Raw genomic sequence first — 21,203 nt, 5'->3', positions numbered from 1 at the left:
CTACTGCCTGTGTAGGCTAAAAGCATGTTTTCAAATGCTCCAGCCATTCCTGTTTACCAGGGACAGTTCCAGCCTGTCTCTGAAAAACAAATGAAAGAACTCGTCACCTCTCCTCTCCCTCATTTCCCCCTGTTGAGCACTGCTTGTTAATATTCTGTCCAAGTGTGTTGCTCGAGCTGTAATTCTTCAGGATTTAGTCCCCAGAGGTTTTAGAAGTTAAACCTCTATGCAGGAAATGAATGTCTCCTGTCTCAAGTATGCATACATATAAACATACACCCTCCCAAATGAAGGCAGCATGCAGTGCACAGTTTGAGATGCTGATCATTGCAGCTGCTGAGATACCGTTGGAACCACTGGCAACCTACCGCAGGGCAATTAAGTTTTCCTAGTGTATCTGTAAGCAACCGAACATCGTGGCTTTTCAATCAGTGAGGGATGGGCTACTGCAATCAAATAAACAAATCTGGCAGGTAGAGAAGAGCCTTCAGCACTGCAGAGATCTTTGGGATGAGAGCTGGAGTTGTTACCGGCATTCCTTCTGTTCATCTCTGAAACAGTGGAAGAATGCCATTTCCTATTGTTATGCCATAGGCTGGTGAAGGGAGTAGGTGTAGGGTTAGCTTTGCCATTCATTCAAATTTGTTTAAGCAGCTCCCCATGCTAGAAAGGAAGATAGCACAGCATACATCTTACAAAGAGCAGGAAGAGGAAGGAAATGTACTCAATTCTTTTATACTTCATCTTTTCCCCCAATGGGGACCCAAAGTTACTAACTTCATTCTTTTCTTCTCCATTTTCTTATCATAACAATCCCATGATGTATGCTAGTTTTAGAGGAGATATTTGACCCAAGGTCACCTAAGAAGCTTCCAAGGCATTGTGGGTATTCAAGACTGAGTCTCCGCAATCCTAATCTGACACTTTAGCCACTAATACCACACTTGCTGTCTATGGAATTGTGTGGTGTTCCTCTTAGAAACAATTTTTCTCTGTCTGGTTTGGGAAATCCTTGGAAACCTAGGAGCAGCACCTGGGGAGGGCAGAGTTTGGGGAAGAAACTTTGCAAGGAGGTAATGCCCCAAATTCTGCCCTTCAAAACTGCATTTTCCCCTAGCAGAACTGATCTCTAGCATTTCTAGCAATCAGCTGTAATTCCGGGGAAATTCAGGCCCTTCCTGGAGATAGTTAATATTAACTTTAAGCAGATTCCACCAGGAATTTCAATAAAGCCTGGGAAGACAGCTAGAGGAGAATATATGGACAATGGCAGTCCTTAAAGAGATGAAGCTCCCAGATCATGCAATACTTTATTGGTTAAAACTAGTGCCTTGAATTGGACGTGAAAGCAAATGGGAAGATTGAAGATTTGGGATCACGAGTACAGAATATTTTGCTTCCATGAACAAATTCACAGCTGGTTTTCAAACAGTTGTGGCTTTTGCTATGTTCAAGGGCAATCCTGTAAGTATCTAGCCTGGTGTCACAGAATGGATTGCATAGGTTTCGAGAGGCCCAAATTACTTGTTTGTTCTAACCAATCACAAGTGAAGTGACTGTAACAGTGAAACATATGGTATTGTTAGAGACTTCAGTAAAAAAGAAAGATTTATATTTGCGTAGACTGGAGTAAGGCTTATCCCTCTTTGCTGAAAACCAATGACTCACTCCAAACTTGCTGGTCCAAAGCAGCCTTTTATACAATTTATCCAGGAAGACTGCATCTAAGCTGTCCCTCCCAGGTCATTCCTGGGCTGGGCTCACACTTCTACGCGAGTGTCAAAATCTATATCCTTCACCTTTACCCACATTAAAAAAGGGTCAAAATAAGGAAAATGTGCTCAAGCCTCTATAGGGTAAAACATGTTGTAAACTTAAATATTAATATTTATTAAAATTAAAAACCCAAGGCTTAAAATATAGCCTCATTAAAATACAAGTGTACATTCATACTAATGCCCCCACTGACCAGATGTGTTTCGGCATTGCTGCCTTTATCAGTGGTCAGGCATAAATAAATAAAGCAGCATATATAAAATACAAGAACAGAAATGTTAAAGATACAGTAGGCTCCTTCACATATAGTGATATAATATGTTAACTATGTAGGACACTAAGGACCTTAATTGATTCTGTGGACCAGAAGGCCAGATAAAATTCCTTGGGGCCTCTTATTTTTCTAAAGCAGACCTTGGTCCAGATGAGCACTTCCAGTGTCCAGTGAGTGTCCTATATAGGAGCTAGCCTTTACTCCAAAAAGCTGGGTTTCTTTTTTATACAACAGTGGTCTTATCGATAAATGGGGTGACAAGATTCTTAGATTTCATATAGACAGCTGCTTCTCTAGCCCATTTTATTATCAGAGCGAACTCCTTATGCTGTTACTAAACAAAAAATTCTGCTCTGACCCTTCAGTATCACTACCAGCTCAGGAAACAGCGGGCCTTAAAAACGAAGTTTAAAAGCCAGGAGTGACCTGATGTAAATGAGAAACTCTAAAGCAGTGGTTCTCAACCTGGGGGTCAGGACCCCTTTGGGAGTCAAACGACCCTTTCACTGGGGTCGCGGCAGGGCAAGCAGGTTGGCGGGGGGGGGGGACTGCCATTGTTGCCACTCCTCCTGCCAATTTATATGCAATTTATATACAATCATGAACAATGGATCTTCACGCCATTGGTCAAGTTCAGTTTAATTTTTGTGAAAGAACACTTGCATAATTTTATGGTTGGGGATCACCACAACATAAGGAAGAAGAAGAGTTGGTTCTTGTATGCCCCTTTTCCCTGCCCGAAGGAGGCTCAAAGCGGCTTACAGTCGCCTTCCCATTCCTCTCCCCACAACAGACACCCTGTGGGGTGGGTGAGGCCGAGAGAGCCCTGATATCACTGCCCGGTCAGAACAGTTTTATCAGCACCGTGGTGAGCCCAAGGTCACCCAGCTGGTTGCATGTGGAGGAGCGCAGAATCAAACCTGGCATGCCAGATTAGAAGTCTGCACTCCTAACCACACCAAACTGGAACTGTATTTAAGGGTCACGGCATTAGGAAGGCTGAGAACCACTGACTTAAAGAGACAATAATATAAATAGGTGTAGGCTATTCATACATACAGGCATGTGAAAATGTTTCCTGGTTGATGGTAAACAGATACAAGTTATGCTGTATCTATCAGCAATGTTAGCAGTACCAAACACGTTTTCTCAGATTCTATCCATAATACGGATGCCTGCCTGCAGGATGTAAGAGGATCTCAGAACCCACTCAACAAGCACAAGATACTCTCAGGTCCTCTCTGAATTGCAGATGTTGTCGAATTGCAAAGCAGAATCTTCCTCATGTTTATAGATTAGAAGTCATTCAGGTATGATGTCAACAGAAATGTGTTTGAAAAATAACACCCGAGCACTGAATGTCACACAAGGATAGGACAAAAATATACACATATTTTATAACATGGCCAAGGATTGTGCTGGACAGGGAGACACTTCTTTGCCCTATTCTGCCAATTGAGATTCTATGTATCATTCTTGCTGGGAATGAAAACGAATCCTTTTTTGCCATTGAAGCCTCTTGAGTGTTTCCAGTCTTCTCCTGTTGTCAATTTCCCTCTCGTTTTTAATATTTTTATAAGCATAACTAATAACTGCCACCATTGTCAACACACACTTTCCATTTAGTTCCAGAAAAAAAGTCTTGCTTTGTGGCCTATGTTTCTGTGAGCCTGGGCTCACTTTTGTCAGTTGTTTAGCACAAAGTGTGTTGTTTAGCAAAAAGTGTTAAACAAATGGAGTAGAACAGATAGACAACAAAGGCAGAAACAGAAAATAGGAGGGTGGCAGGGAGTGATTGCAAAGAGAGGCCAGAGAGCCTATTATCCCAGGGCATGGCTAAGTTGTGTTAGATTGCAAACCACAGATAAAAAACAAGATAAAAGTCGAAGGCGTAAATAAGCCAGGCAAATTAGATTTGGTGTGTCCTAACTGATAACAAAATGTCTATCTGTCTATCTGTCTGGAGGTTCGCCCCCCTCCCCCGGCTTAAACAAAATAACTTGGGAGGGGAGGATGGCGTTGGGAATGGCTCTCACATCACGAAAGGCCTGTCTAATCATTTTTGGCCAGAAGTTTAACTTTGAACTCACAAACATATGTCCCATTGTGCCACTATGGAGCTCTTGAGATGGCTGTTATTGTTTGATTTTCCACTGTAAACAAAGAAGAGATTTACATGCCCCAACGTGTGAATTAACTGAGCTCATCAGGTGCCCTAGCAGTTCTTACAAAACAGGCCACAGTAAACAGTAATTGTGAGGCTGTCCAGAGTCCTTTCCCGTGACCACTGACTCAACGCCGCTCGAGCCCCCCTGCCCGCCAGGAGAGGCCTGGGGCGAGTCACGGCTTTCCAATGCGACTTTATTCAGAACGACGGTCGTGCGGGCTAATGGGTGCCTGGACGCCGAGAACGTATGGCGTCCAATTCGGATGGATGAGACAGGCGTGACGCGCGGTCTGACACTGAAGTGGCTCTAATTTTAGACGCCCTCGTGATTCCCAGCAACGCTGAAACCAACGCGCTGCCAACCAGGCCGAGGAGGACAGCAGGGCCGCTTGCAAAGGCAGAGGGCGAGCCTGCGCCAGTCACTGGGGCACCTTCGGGACGAGCAGGCACCGGGCAGCCCTCGTCAGGCGGCCCTGCTGCGACCGCAAGCAGCCCGACGCCCCCTCGGAGGGCGGGGAAAGCCTCACTCCCCTTCCCGAGGCAGACCGGGCAACAGAGAGAGCAGCAGGCGTCCCACCAGCCGACCAATCCCAGCAGCCTCTGGCTTTGCCCCGCCCCCCCTGGCCACAACTCGCTCTGCTCCCCGACCTCCTAACCGGTTCTCGCCGGCTCCCTCCGCCTCTGCCTCCCTTCTCCCTCCTCCTCCCTGTCCCAGCCCTCCAATCGCAACCCTTCCCCCTGTCGGCCCCAGGCCTTCCGAGCGCTCCCATTGGCCGCGCGCTGGTGCCATTTCGTGAAAGGCGATTGTGACGTCAAGAGACGTCCGAGTTTGCCAGGGAGAGGGGGGGAGGGACTGGGGCGGTCGCGACGCAAAGCCGCGCGCGCTGTGGCGAGCGAGAGGCGGAGCTTCGACATCTCCGGCCGCCCCGCCCCTCTACTTGCCTTGCGCGGACGAACCCGGCCCCTCCCTCCGCCCTCAGTCGCTCGCCTCCCTTTCTGCCGTCAGCGCCGCGTTAGCAGACCAGACTCGAGCGACCCGCGCGTGGCCGCGCCGCCTGCCCGCCCGCCCTTCTCCCTGCCCGGCGTCTCCGCGCCCTGCATGGTCTGTCGCCGCCGCCGCCGCCCTGCTCCGGCACCACCTCCGCGGCCGCCGCCTCCTCCTCCTCCTCTTCCCACCGGCTCAGCTCCTTCTGCCCCGGCGGTGGCGCCCTCAGCACCCAGGCTGTATGATCAGGCTACAGTCTTCAATGAGTAACCATATTCCTGTGAGTAACGGACGGCGCCTCGCTCTCTCTCTCTCTCTCGAGGCGGCAGCAAAAGAGACCCCTGCACGCGCCCTCCCTCCCGGTCTCTTTGTTCCTGCTCCGCGGCAGCCGCGTCTCCGTGGCGCCCGAGCTGAGGGGCGCCACCCTTGGCTTTATGCGGCGGCCCAGACCCACAAAGGCTTCCTGCTTGCCGTTCCTCACCCTCCCTCCGGGGCCTCCTGCCCCGACCCTCCTCGGAAGTTCTGCCCGGCCCGGGCGACCTGTGGGACGTGGCAGGGGAGGGGGAGACGGCCGGGGGGGAGGGCTGGGAGGCGCCGCCGCCCGCCTGCCTGCCTGCCTGCCTGGAGAAGGGGCGAGGCAGGGAGTCGGCGGGCCGGGAGCGAGCCTCTGGGTTGCCTGCGGCCGGGACGCGTGACACGTGCGCACCGGCGCCGAGCGGGGACCAGACAGCGGGCGGAACAAAGATGCCGGGTGAAGAAGGAAAAAAACGCCCCGTGATTTGGGCAGAGGCCCCGTGCGGGGCTCTCCCCGTGAAGCGCCCTCGGGATTGGCGGGCGCGGCTGTGCTGCAAGCCTAACGCGGGTCTCCTCAGCGCAGGGGGCGAGGGCGTGAGAGGAGTTTGAGGGCGGCGGGCGTCGAAGCTTCAGCGCCCCTCGCCAGGTCGAATTCGGAGCGGCCGCCAGGCGCCAGGCCATCCGCCCCCCAGCGCCCGTGCCGAGTTTTACCGGGAGGGGGCAAAATCCCTGCTCCCCGCGAGGCTTCCCCGCGAGGGGGGGGCAGAGTGGCGGATAAGAAGAACTTCTCTTGTTGGTCATCGCACCCGGCTGGCGTTTAATATCCTGGGCTGTGCCCAATGCTATTTGTGGCCTTGGAGTGTCTAAGCGAACGCTTAGGGGGGGCGAGCTGCCAGTCTCCCGAAGCTCACAATTGGGTGGGGGTGGGGAGGGCTGGACTTTAACTTCCCCGCTGTATCTTCTGAAACAAGTCGAGACTTGCCCAGGCCACTGCTGGGGTATGGGCTGGCCTCCCGGATACAGTTCTGTCGTACTGCCCAGAGCGACCCACGGAATGGGGGTAGGGTGGGCGGTGGGAAGAGGAGGCCTTTGGCCGACTGGCATGAGTTTTTTCCGGGCTGACTCCATACAGATGACAGGCGCTGCTTGAGTTGAAAAAATGGATAAGGAGGGAAAGCCACAAAAGGAATCTTTTGACCTGAAAATATTTGGCAGGGGCTTATGAAAAACACTTGACTTTCAGCGGTATCAGTCAAGATTTAGGAGAAGGAAAGGGAGCTCAGAGATCTGCTTCTCAGAAGTGATCTTTATGTCTGAATGCTTCTCTTGCAGGCACTCTCAGTGTGGCTTTGGCTGAGGAAGTATGTGCTTGTGTGACATGTGAGAAGCCTATTAAATGACAAGCAAGGTGAAGCAGTTAATGGGTGCTGAGCTAACAAAGCAGTCATCTTTGAGCTGAGTCACAGGACTGTTAATTTGTGTGTGTTTGTAGGGCTCTGAGCTTGCCAATCAGTTAACACACTTTATGCTTGTAAGCAGTCGGTAATCTACTCTTGTTTAGAGGGAACTTCTCCAATTAGAATTTTCCATCTTCTCCTCATGAACCTTCTTTTACCCTGCCTAGTAAGTAAGGAGGATTTATAAGCATTTATAAACTTATGAAAACTGATTATTGTTTTAATTACTTTAAAAAAAACAACCTTTGTCCTGGTCTGTTTATAATTAAATAAAGTGGCTCCAGTTTATTTTTGGATTTAGTGTAAGCAGTTGGTTATGTCAAATGTGTTAAAACCTCTAGCCTGTAGTTGAAGCCCACAAAAGCCAAAGGTTAGAGAAGTTCCTTAGATAGTCTTTCTTCGCTTTGGGGAGCCATCGGTAATTCAGTGTGACAGCAGAACGCATGAGGCTCTGATTTATTTTCTGTATGTTCTAAATGTCATTATGGATTTCCTATTGTTGCCTTTTTGCCACAACCCACACTGTGAACTGAAAGAGGCAGTTATTCATGCAAATATGCCTGTTTATGTAGATTCTGGCTGCTATCCCATCATAGTCCCAGAATTTCCACCTCCTCAAAAGTTCCTTCTGTTCTTCCTCCCCCTCATCAGTTGTCTTACTTTCTTTTCCTGTGGTCTACTTTTTTCCTTCCCAAGTGTACTTTCCTCTAAACTTCTCTATTTCTCACATATACTGTTCTGTTCTTGCTTGCTTTCTATGTCTCCAGGTCACTAACCCTAATAATTTCAGCATGCCATGTTTTTCTTGTTTGTTTGGTTGAATGCTTCAGGATGTAGAGATGCTATATGGACATAAGGTGTCTGTATATGGAAAATGCTTTTAGTATCTAATTGTGGCTGCTTCAGTCTGGCTAGAAATCTCTTTGGTATGGTAGAAACTTGCTTGAAAATTGTTGCTTGTCATTATTTCTACTGGGCCTTGGAGCAGATTTTCTTGCTATTTCTTGCCTTGTGATAGTAACACTTTCAACACACAGGTTTGTACTGCAAAGTAGAGAAATGCACAATAGCATTGTTGGTTCCACTGCTGGTTACAATATGTATCTCACTTTCAGCAGTGGTCCTGGATAAGAAATAACTACTATAGTAGGGTTACCATATGTTAACAACTAGCATGCAGAAATATATTTTATTTCATCTTTGAAATATTAAAATAGAGGCATAAACTTTTGTGAGGTCAACATCGGGTGAGAGGACAGATCACAGCAATTTCACTGTGCTAGAGTCACATTTCCTCCATCCTCATAGCATTCAGTTCCTCAGTTCCCTTTATTCACTTTAAACTGCAGCAGCCTTTAACACTTGAAAGCAATCAGTTAGTGCATATTGCTGTTTTTTCAAGCTTAATTTTCAAGTACTTTAAATGTATTCAGGTGTGTAGCTGTGTTGGTATGAAGTAATAGAGCATAATTTTAGTCCAATGGTTCTTTTAAAATCAGCAAAGTTTAATTCTGGGTATAAGGTTTTGTGTGCATGCTCACTGCATCAAATGCACATGAAAACTTATACTCAGAATTAAACTTTGTTGGTCTTAAATGTGCTACTGGACTCTAACTTTGTTTTATTACTTAAAATTTATAGCTGAAAAGTGTTGTACTTTACCCACTTGCCCAGATCAAAATGGTCTAGAATGAATCTTTCAGTGCTTTGGAACTTCTCCAGGGCAAGGGAATAGGCATAGCAGTGGAGCAGTCATAAAAGTGTATCTGTGTGCCTTTGCTGTTACTTCACACACGAGGACAATGTGGCTAGCACATGTAAGAGACAGGAACAACCTGTTCAAATTGGAATCCCCAGTACACTCTACAGCTGTCATGCCTTCCAGCAAATGCCTTTGAACAAAGTAAACTCAAGAAGAATGCAGCACAGTAGGCAGATGTAAGATTGAGAGTTTATAACCTTTTAGGCAGCCTTGGTGAAAAGTAAACCTAGCTGTGGTATTCACACAGATTATTTCAAGGCTATGGACCTGAGGGACAATGGTAGACCAAACTCCATCTGTAGTTGTTGGTACTACCAGTTTATACGAATTCTAAATGAACTCGGTGGTGATTGATTTGGTGTGTAAGGCTTCATAACTAGATTCTACACACGGGGCATCGTCTTTTGTTTGTGTTTTTACTTTGCATATTAGTAGATTTGCCAGCAGTGTGGCATAGCTGTTGGGGGTTTCGGGCTAGTATCTGGGAGCCCAGGGTTCAAATCGCTAATTGTGCCATGGACACTCACTGAGCAACCTTGGCTCAGTCACGTTCTTTTACACTTAACCTACCTCACAGAGTTGTTGTGAGGATAAAGTTGAGGAGATGAGAACAAAGGAGATGAGTCCCTAGTTTGTGAGGAAGGTGGAATATCAATAACAAATTAAATATTCATGTCAGAGAGAAAAAGGTGGGGAATATTTATTATATTTGCTGATCCAGTCCAGTTTGTTGCCAGGCTGAATTCTCACGATTAAGAGTACACCACGAAAAAAAAGGGGACGGTTCAAAATTATTGCAACAGAAAACAGAACCTATCCCGGGCTATATTAAACAATTTCACAATGAATACAAATAAACATTTCTTATCTCTTCTTTTTTATATATATATACTAGTAAAAGAGCCCATTGTAATTCCAATACAATGGGCGCTAGAATGGGAAGGGAAGGGTAGCAAGGAGAAAGGGCAGCAAGCAGAAAAGGAGCGAACCTTACCGGAGGCGTCAGTAAGGGCTGGCGGGCGGCAGCGGGGCATCCTGGGCTGGGTGGAGGCGGCGGCGACGGCTAGCTGGAGGTGGCGGCGGCCATTTTCGGAGGTCGGCGATGTTTGGCGGCGGCCATTTTCGGCGGCAGCGGCAGCGGCGGGGGATCTTTTCGGCCATGTTCGGCCATTGTCGGCGGCGGCAGCTGGTTTGCTGGCTGCGGCGGCGACTGGCTGGCGGGGGCAGCGGCTGGCTTGCGGCGGCGGCCATTTTCGGCGGCATCGGGAGCTGGCTGGCGGCGGCGAGGGCTGGCTTGTGGGGGCAGCGGCTGGCTGGCGGCGGCGGCCATTTTCTGTGGCGGCGAGGGCTGGCTGTCGGCGGCAGCGGGTGGCTGGCGGCGGCGAGGGCTGGCTGGCGGCTTGTTTTCATCGTTGGCGGCTGGCAGGCAGAACGGACGGGAGTCCCCGGCAGCCGCACGCTGCCCGGCCGCGGGGGGCTCCCTGGGCGGCGGCCTGACAGGCCTCCGCCCAGGGAGCCCCCCGCGGCCGGGCAGCGTGCGGCTGCCGGGGACTCAGTAGCCGGCGGCCTGACGCGGCGGGAGGCGCTTTGCGCCTCCGGCCGCGTCAGGCCGCCAGCCAAGGAGCAACTGCGAGCTGCAGTTGCTCCGGCAAGGAAGCGCCTGCCGATTGGTCCCTCCAATAGTCTGTCTGCGGGAAGGGGCCAATCGGCACCCTTCCTCATCCCGGACACAGCCCGCCTTCCAAGGGCTTACTCTTTTATTTAGTCCGTGGTGCCCGTGGCGCCACGGGCGGTGTACAGATGTATATAAGCACAACCAGAACGGCCTCCAGATTGAACCGTTTTCAATTGGGTTTTCCTCAGTGGTTGTTTTTCAAGTTTTCCTTTTAAATTATATATATGTGGCCTTTGGCTCCCAGGTTTGGAGAGGTCTAGTCAAAATTCTCAGGCAAACAAGTCTCAGAGGCTCAAAATAGGTTTGATTTTTATTTTGAGTGAGCGAGTACAGAGTCTTCTTCTTTGGGCTTGACCTATAGTTTACCTCATGGTTTTGTTCTTCTGTGTTCAAGATCTGTGAGAGATGACCTGGTGATGCTGTATGTAGCTCTGGAGTTGGCATTGCCAGTATATTAATGACATTAGCTATATGTATCTTTGAGTGACTGATCATGGCTTTCCCAGTCTTTGTCAATGCCTGAATGCTGTGTTTAAGTTGATCAAGATGAAGCCAGACAAATTGCTTAGAAGTCTAGTGTCTTGGAAAGGACTTTTACTCCCTGCTTATGAAGTATCTCTGGCATTAGTGGGTTCAGTTAAGAACCTTGGGGGTACTCTTGGACCCAGTCTAATTGTATGGGTAGGCAAGTCTTTATCAGTTAAATCTGGCTCAAGCTGGACACACTGGGCAGAACTGACTGATCACACTTATTCATGCTACTGTGATCTTCAGAATGTTAGTGCATGGTGCTTTGTGATGCTGCCCTTGACAAGTACGTGGCGATTGCAAGTAGTGCAAAATGATAAGTTGACTGCTGATGGTTTATCTGTACCAGTCCATATTACATCTAAATTGGATCAGTTACACGAGCTTTCATTTTGTTTTCAGGTTCAAGTCAAATTACTCGCTGCTTTAATGCCTTTGGCTTTTGGGGCTTACATACATGAAGGGACACCTCTCCTTATATGAGCCCAGATGGGCATGCACTTTTTTCCCTGGGCAACCCCAAAAGAAAAAGAACTATAAGTGCAAAACAGAGCTCTTCAGGAGGGCCTTTGGTTCAGTATAGTTATGACTGTCTGGTTTTTGTTTTGTTTTTTTGCTGTGGTGTACAGGCACTTGTTTTTATGGGAGGCATTCTAAGCTGTTAGGAAACATAGTATACGGATCTCTTAAACTTTGTAGGTGACCGAGTCTGTCTGCGTGATGGAATGAAAGGGGTTATGGCTCTTCATTATCATTCTGTTCCAGCACTGCTCTAGTTAAATCTTTGCACTAGAACACTATTTCCCAAACAGAAGGTTTCACACTTTGGCTGTTTTATTGATTTGAAGTGCTTTTTAAAAAAATTAACTTTCATATTAAGTACATTTGGACTTGTAGGTCACCAAGCCAAACAGTTTTGGAACCATTGTACTGAGGGGTTATTATGTATCTAATAGCATGTATCACACTGTGCACAAAACACAATGTGTTCCTGCATTTCTTCCTTTTCCTGCTGCTGGTTTCAATTTCTGGAAAGATCATTACCCGGGTCACATATCCTGAATGGAGAAATTGGGGGTGGGTGGACCTGGAGTGAGGTAGTACATCTCAGCTTGTGGAGAGGAAACATTATGTCACTACTCCAGCCCACTGACCTGTATGGCTTTTCCTCTGCAAGTGTACTGCAGCCTTAGGAAAGATCTAAGGGTTGGAAAGGGCTGTGAAAGACAGAGTAATATGGGGAATTGCTGTGTGTTTATTCTGCAAGGGTGGTTGGGTACAAACTTTTTTTGTTTTAGCAAAAGGCAGCATTAATCTGCTCAAAAACACTGAGGTGTAACATTTGCTTATAATATAATTTTTAATAGTTGTTGGTTCTGCAGTCCCAAATTCCATTTAGCCTTAGAACTCTGATTTCAAGCAGTACCACCACCTGTTGTGTGTGTTCATATCTACGGAACCAGGCTACTTAATATTTTTTAATGTAACACACAAGCAATAAGTTACATGCCAGGGGTGGTCAAAAAGTGGGTCTCCAAATATCCATGGACTACATTGACCATGAGCCCCAGCCTGTATACTGTCAGGAGTTCATGGTAATTATAGTCAGTGGACATCTGGAGAACCACAGTTTGGCCATACCCCTGTTATAGGGGGTATCTTGTGTTATCTAGGCATCTGCTACATGACTTGCCCTAAAAGCTGAACTTCAGTGCTGGTCTCAAACTTCAGCAACGGCATATACTTGGTTCAGTAGCCTCTCTGACTGCTTGATTTGTGAAACTAAATGGGAACTGCACAGAATGCTAAACATCTTTCCATATGTGTACATGTTTGAACTTGCTTTGAAGTTGTTTAAGCAAAACTCATCAGAGACTTTGATTGTGTATTGGATCGTATTTCTTCTGTTCTGTGTGTAGCATATTCACAGAAACATTTCTTATATCATTGAGCATTCATTGTGTAGCGCCCTGAAATATTTTGCTAAATGGCTCCCTAGCCCAAGTGGGTTGGTTTGGCTGAGTGCCTATGGCCTGATAGTTCCTCTTTTTTAAAGTAGCTCTTAATGTGTTATCTTCCTCCTTTTTGCTGAGCAGATCATATTCTTACTCTTCGTTTTTAAACTTTGAATTGTCCTTGCATCTTTTTTCTTTACAAACTACCTTAATTTGTGATACTAGGAATAGAGCATATGAAGTCTCAGTCTTTCTCAACTTTTTTACGATTGAGAAACCCCTGAAACATTCTTCAGGCTTCAAGAAACCCCAGAAGTGGCACAGTTGTGCTGAATATGGTTGGGAAACATAGCTGAGTACATGTCTACCTAGAGCCCCTCCCCTTCCCACCCCTTGCAGGCCCATCATTGGCCATTTTGGGATGGGGGGCTGGTTGACATGAACATATATGGTCATATCACAATAATTGTTTGACAAATTTAAAAAATATATTAAAATTCCAGGACCATCAGGAAACCTCAGGGTTTCATAAAACCCTGGTTAGGAAAACCTGCCCTAGACTGTTAATACAGCCTAAAACATTTAATAGCATCAGATTGCTGGCTCTTGTTCACTTTTATTACTTAGTATCTAAGATGTGGGAACCTCTTATGTACTGCCTTGTTTAAATAGAACACTTAATTTATTGCTGAATTGGGATATCTATCTTTATAGTGATGTCTACTGGAGACAAAGCTTGTGTCAAGCCTGTCTATCTTTCTGAATTGAAACTTTTTTTCAGATAATTTTACAGAGTTGTAATTCAGCTTCCTTATTTACTTACTGATCCTACTGTTCTCCAAATGCAAAAGCTACTGACAATAAGGGAAAGTGATAAGCATGCTTGTAGGATTTAGGTGATAGGAATGGGAGGGGCCTGGTTTCAAATGTGAATGGTAGGTGGCCATATACCTACAGACACCATTGAACCCTGCATACGTTTTGCTGAAACACTGAATGTTCAATTAAAAAAATAAGTGTGAAGGAGGAAAAAATGACTGGAAAAGATATTGTAGATGGAGCTTTGATCTGTAGATGGTGGTCAAACTGGAATCTAAGATTTAATTATACCTATTTATGGAACATTAATTGCTGTTATTTCTATTAGTACATTTTATTGTCAAATTGCTGTTCTATTTATGTTTTCTGTATTTACAAGAATATAGGATGTGTTGCAAACTTAATATAATTCAGTTCTGGGAGCCAAGTAAAGAATGCTGGGACAAGGAAGATGAAAATTAAATTGTCCTCTTTCTTGGTGAATACAAATTACCACTTAAATATTTGAAAACTAAAATAAATATACATCTCTATTAAGAAGCAGGCCAAAATAAGAGTTAAAGTGGTACACAGGATGGTCTTGCTTGTTGACCACCTACAGTATAGAGAAATAAGCAATTATGGGGGAATGAAGATTTATGGGATTTAAAACAAAATAAAATGGGTTTTCATCTTAAAATATTGTACTTTTCACTGCTTTTCATCTTGGTTATGTTATGTACGACTAAGTTGTATGAATATTATCTGTTTGGTCAGTGACCAATAACTCTTATTTTCTCTTTGCAGCAGTTCTGTGGTGTTCTTGGTCACACATTTATGGAGTTTCTGAAGGGCAGTGGGGACTACTGCCAGGCACAGCACGGCCTCTATGCAGACAAGTGAACTGTAGAAGTCCATTACTACTCCACCAAGAAGCCCCCTTAAGAGCGGTTACCAAGATAAGAAGTGTTGAATTGAAATTGGCAGAGCATTTTACAAAGGAGTTCAGACCTGGATGGGGTAACCTCAGTGCACTGCCTTTCTTTTTGCCTCAGTATTACTGGATTGAAGAATTGCTGCTTCTTATTTTAAGAGGTTCATTTCATTTCCCATTGCTCCCAAGTTCATACTTGTCAGTACTTTCAAGTGGCTTTTAGTAGACTTCCATTCCTCTGCATTACTACTGTTAATTTTTAGAAAAATTGTATCAATCTTGTTGCACGTTTAACTAAATTAACATGGCCCGAATGAATCGCCCAGCTCCTGTGGAAATCACTTACAAGAATATGAGATTCCTTATCACTCACAACCCAACCAATGCAACCTTAAACAAGTTCATAGAGGTAAGGATACTCAAAGGGAATGCTTATTTATAAAGTTTATAATATTGGCAACAATTCATGTTTCATAGAATACTGATAATGTTATTTAATAGCATTATTTTCACACTATGCTTAACTGTCTTAAGCAAACATGGAAATAATTTAGACGCATGTCTTGGTACAAAGAGATCACTTCCTCTGCAAAACTAAGTGAAGAGAAAATATGTGACCCAATCTTTTTAGGATACTTGAAATGTTGAAGGTAACTGCTGCCTTTAAGCAAACAGCATTAAATAAATAACTTCCCATTAGTAGTAGCTGATTAAAAGTGGGAAAAGATGTATTATAAACAGAACTTATCAAAGAGTTTGTTCAGATATTTCTTTCCTATAAAGTATTTAAAAGGATTGGATCAGCTGTGTGATATTTACATCCTGAAATTATGTTACATGTTTACAACACAGCTAAAAGTTCAAAGGGACAGAGGCCAGGGAAACTTAAGGATACAGGCCAGGCTGCACAAATGCTGTCCCATCTGTAGGTTTTTAAAATATAGAACATTTGCATAGGGCCAGAAACATTTCCTCCTGCCTCTCCTGGCAGTGCCTATAGTCTCTGCCCCCTCATACCTGTCTTTTGTTCCCTTCCCCCATCAACAACTTTTACCATTTAGTTCCTCCAAATTTATTTTTGCCATATTTTACCTCTTTCGGTATGTGTTTCCGTCCCCTATTCTAACATTAACTGGATCTTAGAACCTTCAGCAGTGTTCATTACAGCGTTCTTACTAACCAGCAAATATATGACCACAGCATAGTCTCATAAGAGCTCTGTGAAATTAGGTATAGTCTCACAAGATCTCTGTGAAACTAGGTATTTGCTTCTATGGTCAGGTATGTTAAACAATCAGTGTATATCTTTTTATTTTTCTACAAACCTGGAGCTTCACGTTTCCCCATTTATGTAGACTTTAAAATCACCATTGACATGTTGAGGTTATTTTAATGATTAAATGGTATCAGCTTGTAGTAAAAATGAAACAACCCGGTGTTTCCTGTATGGTACGTCTGCATCAATTTGGGTAGAAATCCTGTGCTGCTATTCCTAGATCTTGTACCCTTGACATTTAATGTCACAGGGTTTCAGTGGTTTATAGTGCCGGCTCTACCATTTTTTTAAAATGCTTTCAGACTTTATAGATGGAGCCTTGTAGGTAGTAAGAGTGAAAGGCAATAACAGAACTTTTAAGAAACAACTTGAAATCTCGGTTTACAGTACAGTAGCGTGGGCTTGGAATGCTGCACAGTTTTTACAGTAAACATTTTTTAAAAATCTGTTTTCTATTTAGGAACTTAAGAAGTATGGAGTAACTACAGTAGTGAGAGTTTGTGAAGCCACTTATGACACGGCTCCAGTAGAAAAAGAAGGCATTCAGGTTTTGGTAAGTGGCTTAATCTAACATCTTAAATTAGTTGTTAGACTTTTTCAAATTACTCACTATTCTAAAAGTACTAATAAAAGTTTCTAGAGATCTTGTGGAATTTTCCTTTTCAGAATATAAGATGAATGTTTTTAAATGGCAATGATATTATAGCTACTGTAGACAACCTGAAGAAAACATGGATAGAATAAAATGAACAATTCAAACTAGGTATTAATACAGCTGTTGCAATTAGACAGTTTGAAAGTTCTCTTCAACTGTCCTATGTTTCTACAACTGATGTAAAAATAAGATTGTATGGTTTTGCATGGAAGTACACAATATAAAATGAAGATTTCAAGGAAATATATTCTGCTTTCACCAAGTTCCAGGCCAGATCTTTCCATTTCATTTATTTGGAGGCTAAATACACTGTGATACCAAAGGATTGTAAGATGGTGATACTGATTATTTCAGTTGTAAGACAAGAAAAAATACCTAAATTATCTACTTCATATTTGGCAGGACTGGCCCTTTGATGATGGAGCACCACCATCTATACAGATTGTTGATGACTGGCTTAACCTCTTGAAAGTTAAATTCCGTGAAGAGCCTGGCTGTTGCATTGCTGTACACTGTGTTGCTGGTCTTGGAAGGTAAGCAAAACTTAGTGAGCGATCAAGGACTACTATTATAATTATAACAGTGGTTCCCAATCTTTTCAGATCACCATCCCCTTGATAACATAAACTCCAAGGTCTCCAGTGTACCCTTTTTACAAACATTCAAAACAGTGGTTTGCATGAGCCATTAAGGAAGATATGTCAGTAAAATGCAAAACAGTAACAATTTCTTGCACTTTTATTTTTATCTATAAACAAAAAAAAAACGAAAACGACAATACATAGCCTACCTGATTGGTTCCCCAGAGAGTCACTCGTCCTGGAAGACCAATCGAGTATGCTATGCGTCATCCCCTATGGCCTCCCTCTCCTACTTGCACCCGCAGAAAGAGCCAGCATATGGTGGCTCACATCCCCACAGTAACCTGGCCAAGTGGGGATGGAAGAAGCTGGCTTCTAAGGCTAACTGTGGCTCAAGATCCACCCACTCCATAGCCTGGGGATGGGAGGCCATGAAATGGCTGCCCATGGGCAGGATAGGGCCCACAGTGGCCTAAAGAGGTCACTGCATCCCCCACCTGACTTCAGGGTGGGGGGCTCAGAATGCCCTGCCAATACTTGCCCCTGGCTCAAATGGTTTACCCCCAACTGGGTCTCGGGGGGGGGGCACAGGAAGGCCCTGAAAATGGTGTGCTCTAGCCCAGCCACACCCATGGTGGCCTGCAGAGGCCTCTTGGGAGCCCACTCTGTACTGCGCGGCTGCTGGAAGCTTCGGAAACGCTGATCACAGGGGCTGCTGTGCAGCCTTCCCAACCCTATGCAGTCAGGACTGCTGCGCCGGGGTTATGGGACTCCTGGTTCTAGCATCCGGTACATTCCTGGGTGCAACTGGCTTTGCTCCTGATTTACCATATTTTTTCTCTTACTACTCAAATTTTGGTACCATAAATCTTCCCGCTATTATGTAAATTCTTTCTACCCTTTAAACTTTTCCTTTAAAAAAACTATATTTTCCCTTTTGAAAGTTATTGAGAAATGTTAAATCGCTGTCAGTAGTCCTTTGTGGTGAATTATGCTTGAGTATGTGTGACTGGCTCAGGATCACCCTGCAAGTAGACATGGGGTTTGAACATGGGGAACCTGTTGATTCAATTCTCCCAGTCAGATAATCCTCGGTACAAGATTGCACTTTCATATAACCCCAGAGAAATAAGAATTTAATTGGCAGCTGGGTAACCATTTCAGTTCCAACAGTCAGCTACATTTGTTTTTGTAAAATTAGAATTTACTACCTTAATTGGCATGTTACAGGTGTTTTCTTTGGGCGAATAGTGGACAACACCCCCCCCCCAACATATAATTTCCTGGTGAACTGTTCTCTGAGCGTTAATAAGGATGCTCAGTGGATAGAACTGGGCAGTATTCTAGTGGAAAAAAGAGATCCTGCGTTTTTCATGTTGGGTTCATAATTTTTGATAAAGCTCTGTAGTTTTGAAATTGATATACAGGACTCATTTTTCAACTTTATCAGATGTTTGTAGATTGAGTATCATAGCCAGTCTGCCACGAAATCAGTACATGGTATTAGATCAGTGTTTTTGACGTTCCCATGTAAACTGCCCTGGGCCGTATGTAAGGGCGGTATAAAAATCTATGAAAATAAATATAATTCACATAGGGGACAAATAACACTGAGGTATTGTGGAAAAGAAAAAGCCTCTTGTGGCGCAAAGTGGTAAGCGGCAGAAATGCTGTCTGAAGCTGTCTGTCCATGAGGTTGGACAGACAGCCGGCTCAAGGTTGACTCCGCCTTCCATCCTTCCGAGGTTGGTAAAATGAGTACCCAGCTTGCTGGGAGGTAAACGGTAATGACTGGGAAGGCATTGGCAAACCACCTGGTATTGAGTCTGCCATGAAAATGCTGGAAGGCGTCACCCCAAGGGTCAGACATGACCCAGTGCTTGCACAGGGGGTACCTTTACATTTTATTGTGGAAAAGATCAAGACTTGGGAAACCTTTGGAATAACATGCTTTCCTTCTCTTGCAGAGCACCTGTATTAGTTGCCCTTGCACTCATTGAATGTGGAATGAAGTATGAAGATGCAGTACAGTTTATAAGGCAGTAAGTTTTTTCTATGGAAAGCCAAATTTCAGATTTCTTGCTTTAAGTATAAATTCAAGGGCACAACAGCACCTGATCATAGCAATGATTGTGACATAGCAAATCAGCCAGAGGCTAGGATGGAGTTCACAGCGATAACTGGAAACTATACTAAAACACACATGTGGGGACAGATAGTTGTAAAGATTCATAACTGCAGTGGTAGCATAGACGTCTTTTTCATCCTGTCATTCTTAATACGATCTGGAATAATGTTGCTAAATACAACCTTACAATTTTAAGTGAACACTGTCCTAACAAAATTGTTTGTTATATCCTCAACCTAGAGAGATTCTTTAAAGGGATATTCTTACCTTTAGGGAAATGTTTTGTACAGGAATTGAAAAATGAAGGGTTGTAATGTTGAACCACTCTTTCCTTGGAAGTACTTAGAAGTGAAACTTTTAAACATTATTTTAGTCACTCCCAAACAATGAACACAAATTCAGCACTCTTATTTTTGTTCCAGGAAGCGACGTGGAGCTTTTAACAGCAAGCAGCTTCTGTATTTGGAGAAGTACCGGCCCAAGATGCGTCTGCGTTTTAAAGATTCAAATGGTCATCGAAACAATTGTTGCATTCAGTAAAACCAAGCTGCTTTGGAAGTAGAAGATTAAACTAGATTTGGGCATGGGGAAACAATATGTATGTTTAAATTACATGAAGCTTCTATAGAAGTAGGCCAAATTGTTGGCAGGAGAGCAACTTTGTTTAGATAACCATTGTTTTAGAACAGGAAATGTACATGGCCTTTAAAATGTCTTGTTAGTAATTTGTATCATTAAAATTTCCTTAATCATGCAATTCAGTTTTTCATTGAAGTCCAATAGACATATCTACCACAAAATGTATAGAGATTAGTTGCCAAAAGCCCAGCACACGATTTCTGTCTTTATCACAGAGTAGTTCTGAAGTAACTACAGCAATCTGGACCTTTCCTTTTCCCCACTGTTACTTCTGTTTTTGTGGAAAGGCTTTGTAAGGTAATCAGCCTGTTCACTGTACGTTTGTCTCCCAAAATAGCACTAGAACGGATATCAGGATTTGCACACAATTTACTGACTTAGTCACTTTTGGTGTCTAAACTTTTGTTACTTAATCCTCTTCATTCACATGCGTTCTATGGTTATGCATAGAAAGTAATCCTTCATGCTGTACAGAAGCACACAAATCTTTAATGTCTCCAGACAAAAAGCCTTATAGTAAAATAAATACTGGCACTTAATGTGCAACTTACCAGAGGGCCTGTAAAAGGATGGGAGGGGACTAATTAATATTTCTAGTAAAATGTTGCCTTTGTCTTGTGCAAAAAGTATAGAATATGCCCTTTAATTTAGTAAATATTTTTTAACGTAGAAATGCTTTATTGTAGCTGAAATTCTTAATCATAAAATTTCTGAAGATCTTGTAATTTCTTTTATTGTAACTATTGGAAGTTGTTTACCAACTATTGCTTTGTTGGAAGTGCATTTGTGTTTTTTCTTGAGTTTCTGCCATAAAGATGGCAGACCTCTAATACTTTGTATGCCTTTTGAGCTGCGTAACTTAATATTTGGATACTTGATGATTTGTTATGTAATTGATAAATGGTGATGTGTATTAATGTTCAACCATATATTTATACTGTATTGGGAATGTGTGGTATAGTACTGTGGGGGAAATAAGTTGCCAGTGTTCACCAGCTTGTAAAATCTAGTGCGAGAGCTCAAACATCTAAATAAATATAAAGCTGCATTACAGTTTACCTGAAATAATTGGTTCTTTGTAGGGCAGCAATTGGGGGAGAGGAAAGGCACCTTCTGATCTACAGTCTTGTTATGAACATCTTTGATGTGCTGCTAGTCTTAGTAGAGGAGGTCAAGGAGGTAAATTAGATTCTTTGAAGTTCTGAATTCCTCACAAAGCTTTGTGCTGGTCTATGATCATAATAATAAAGATTGATGACTGATGTCACTTTGCTAAGGGCAATTAATATTTATTTATTTATTTATCATACTTTTATAAT

At 43.9% G+C, this 21,203-nt stretch overlaps 2 protein-coding genes and 1 long non-coding RNA gene across 4 annotated transcripts; 2 read left to right on the top strand and 1 right to left on the bottom strand.

Annotated features, from left to right (window-relative positions):
* Nucleotides 1–5,048: 5,048 nt before the first annotated feature.
* LOC143822554 (uncharacterized) lies at nucleotides 5,049–14,719 on the top strand. The gene is made up of 2 exons (XM_077307869.1): nucleotides 5,049–5,482; nucleotides 14,479–14,719. The coding sequence occupies exons 1-2, from the start codon at nucleotides 5,444–5,446 to the stop codon at nucleotides 14,572–14,574; spliced, it is 135 nt and encodes a 44-aa protein (XP_077163984.1). The 5' UTR covers nucleotides 5,049–5,443; the 3' UTR covers nucleotides 14,575–14,719.
* A 59-nt stretch (nucleotides 14,720–14,778) lies between these two features.
* PTP4A1 (protein tyrosine phosphatase 4A1) lies at nucleotides 14,779–20,937 on the top strand. 2 transcript variants are annotated; one of them, XM_077307856.1, is made up of 5 exons: nucleotides 14,779–15,014; nucleotides 16,342–16,434; nucleotides 16,939–17,069; nucleotides 19,085–19,159; nucleotides 19,672–20,937. In XM_077307856.1, the coding sequence occupies exons 1-5, from the start codon at nucleotides 14,910–14,912 to the stop codon at nucleotides 19,805–19,807; spliced, it is 540 nt and encodes a 179-aa protein (XP_077163971.1). In that variant the 5' UTR covers nucleotides 14,779–14,909; the 3' UTR covers nucleotides 19,808–20,937. The 2 variants fall into 2 exon arrangements, with proteins under 2 accessions (XP_077163971.1, XP_077163961.1); XM_077307846.1 differs by having other exon boundaries at nucleotides 19,668–20,937.
* Nucleotides 16,938–17,439, bottom strand: LOC143822561 (uncharacterized). The gene is made up of 2 exons (XR_013226189.1): nucleotides 17,206–17,439; nucleotides 16,938–17,149 (listed from the first exon to the last, which is right to left on the bottom strand). It is a non-coding gene; the product is annotated as an uncharacterized LOC143822561 (long non-coding RNA).
* Nucleotides 20,938–21,203: the final 266 nt, after the last annotated feature.

Source organism: Paroedura picta, chromosome 1 (assembly GCF_049243985.1).
Source record: "Paroedura picta isolate Pp20150507F chromosome 1, Ppicta_v3.0, whole genome shotgun sequence".
In the NCBI taxonomy this organism is placed as follows: Eukaryota; Metazoa; Chordata; class Lepidosauria; order Squamata; family Gekkonidae; genus Paroedura; species Paroedura picta.
This window is presented reverse-complemented; position numbering and strand designations above follow the sequence as displayed.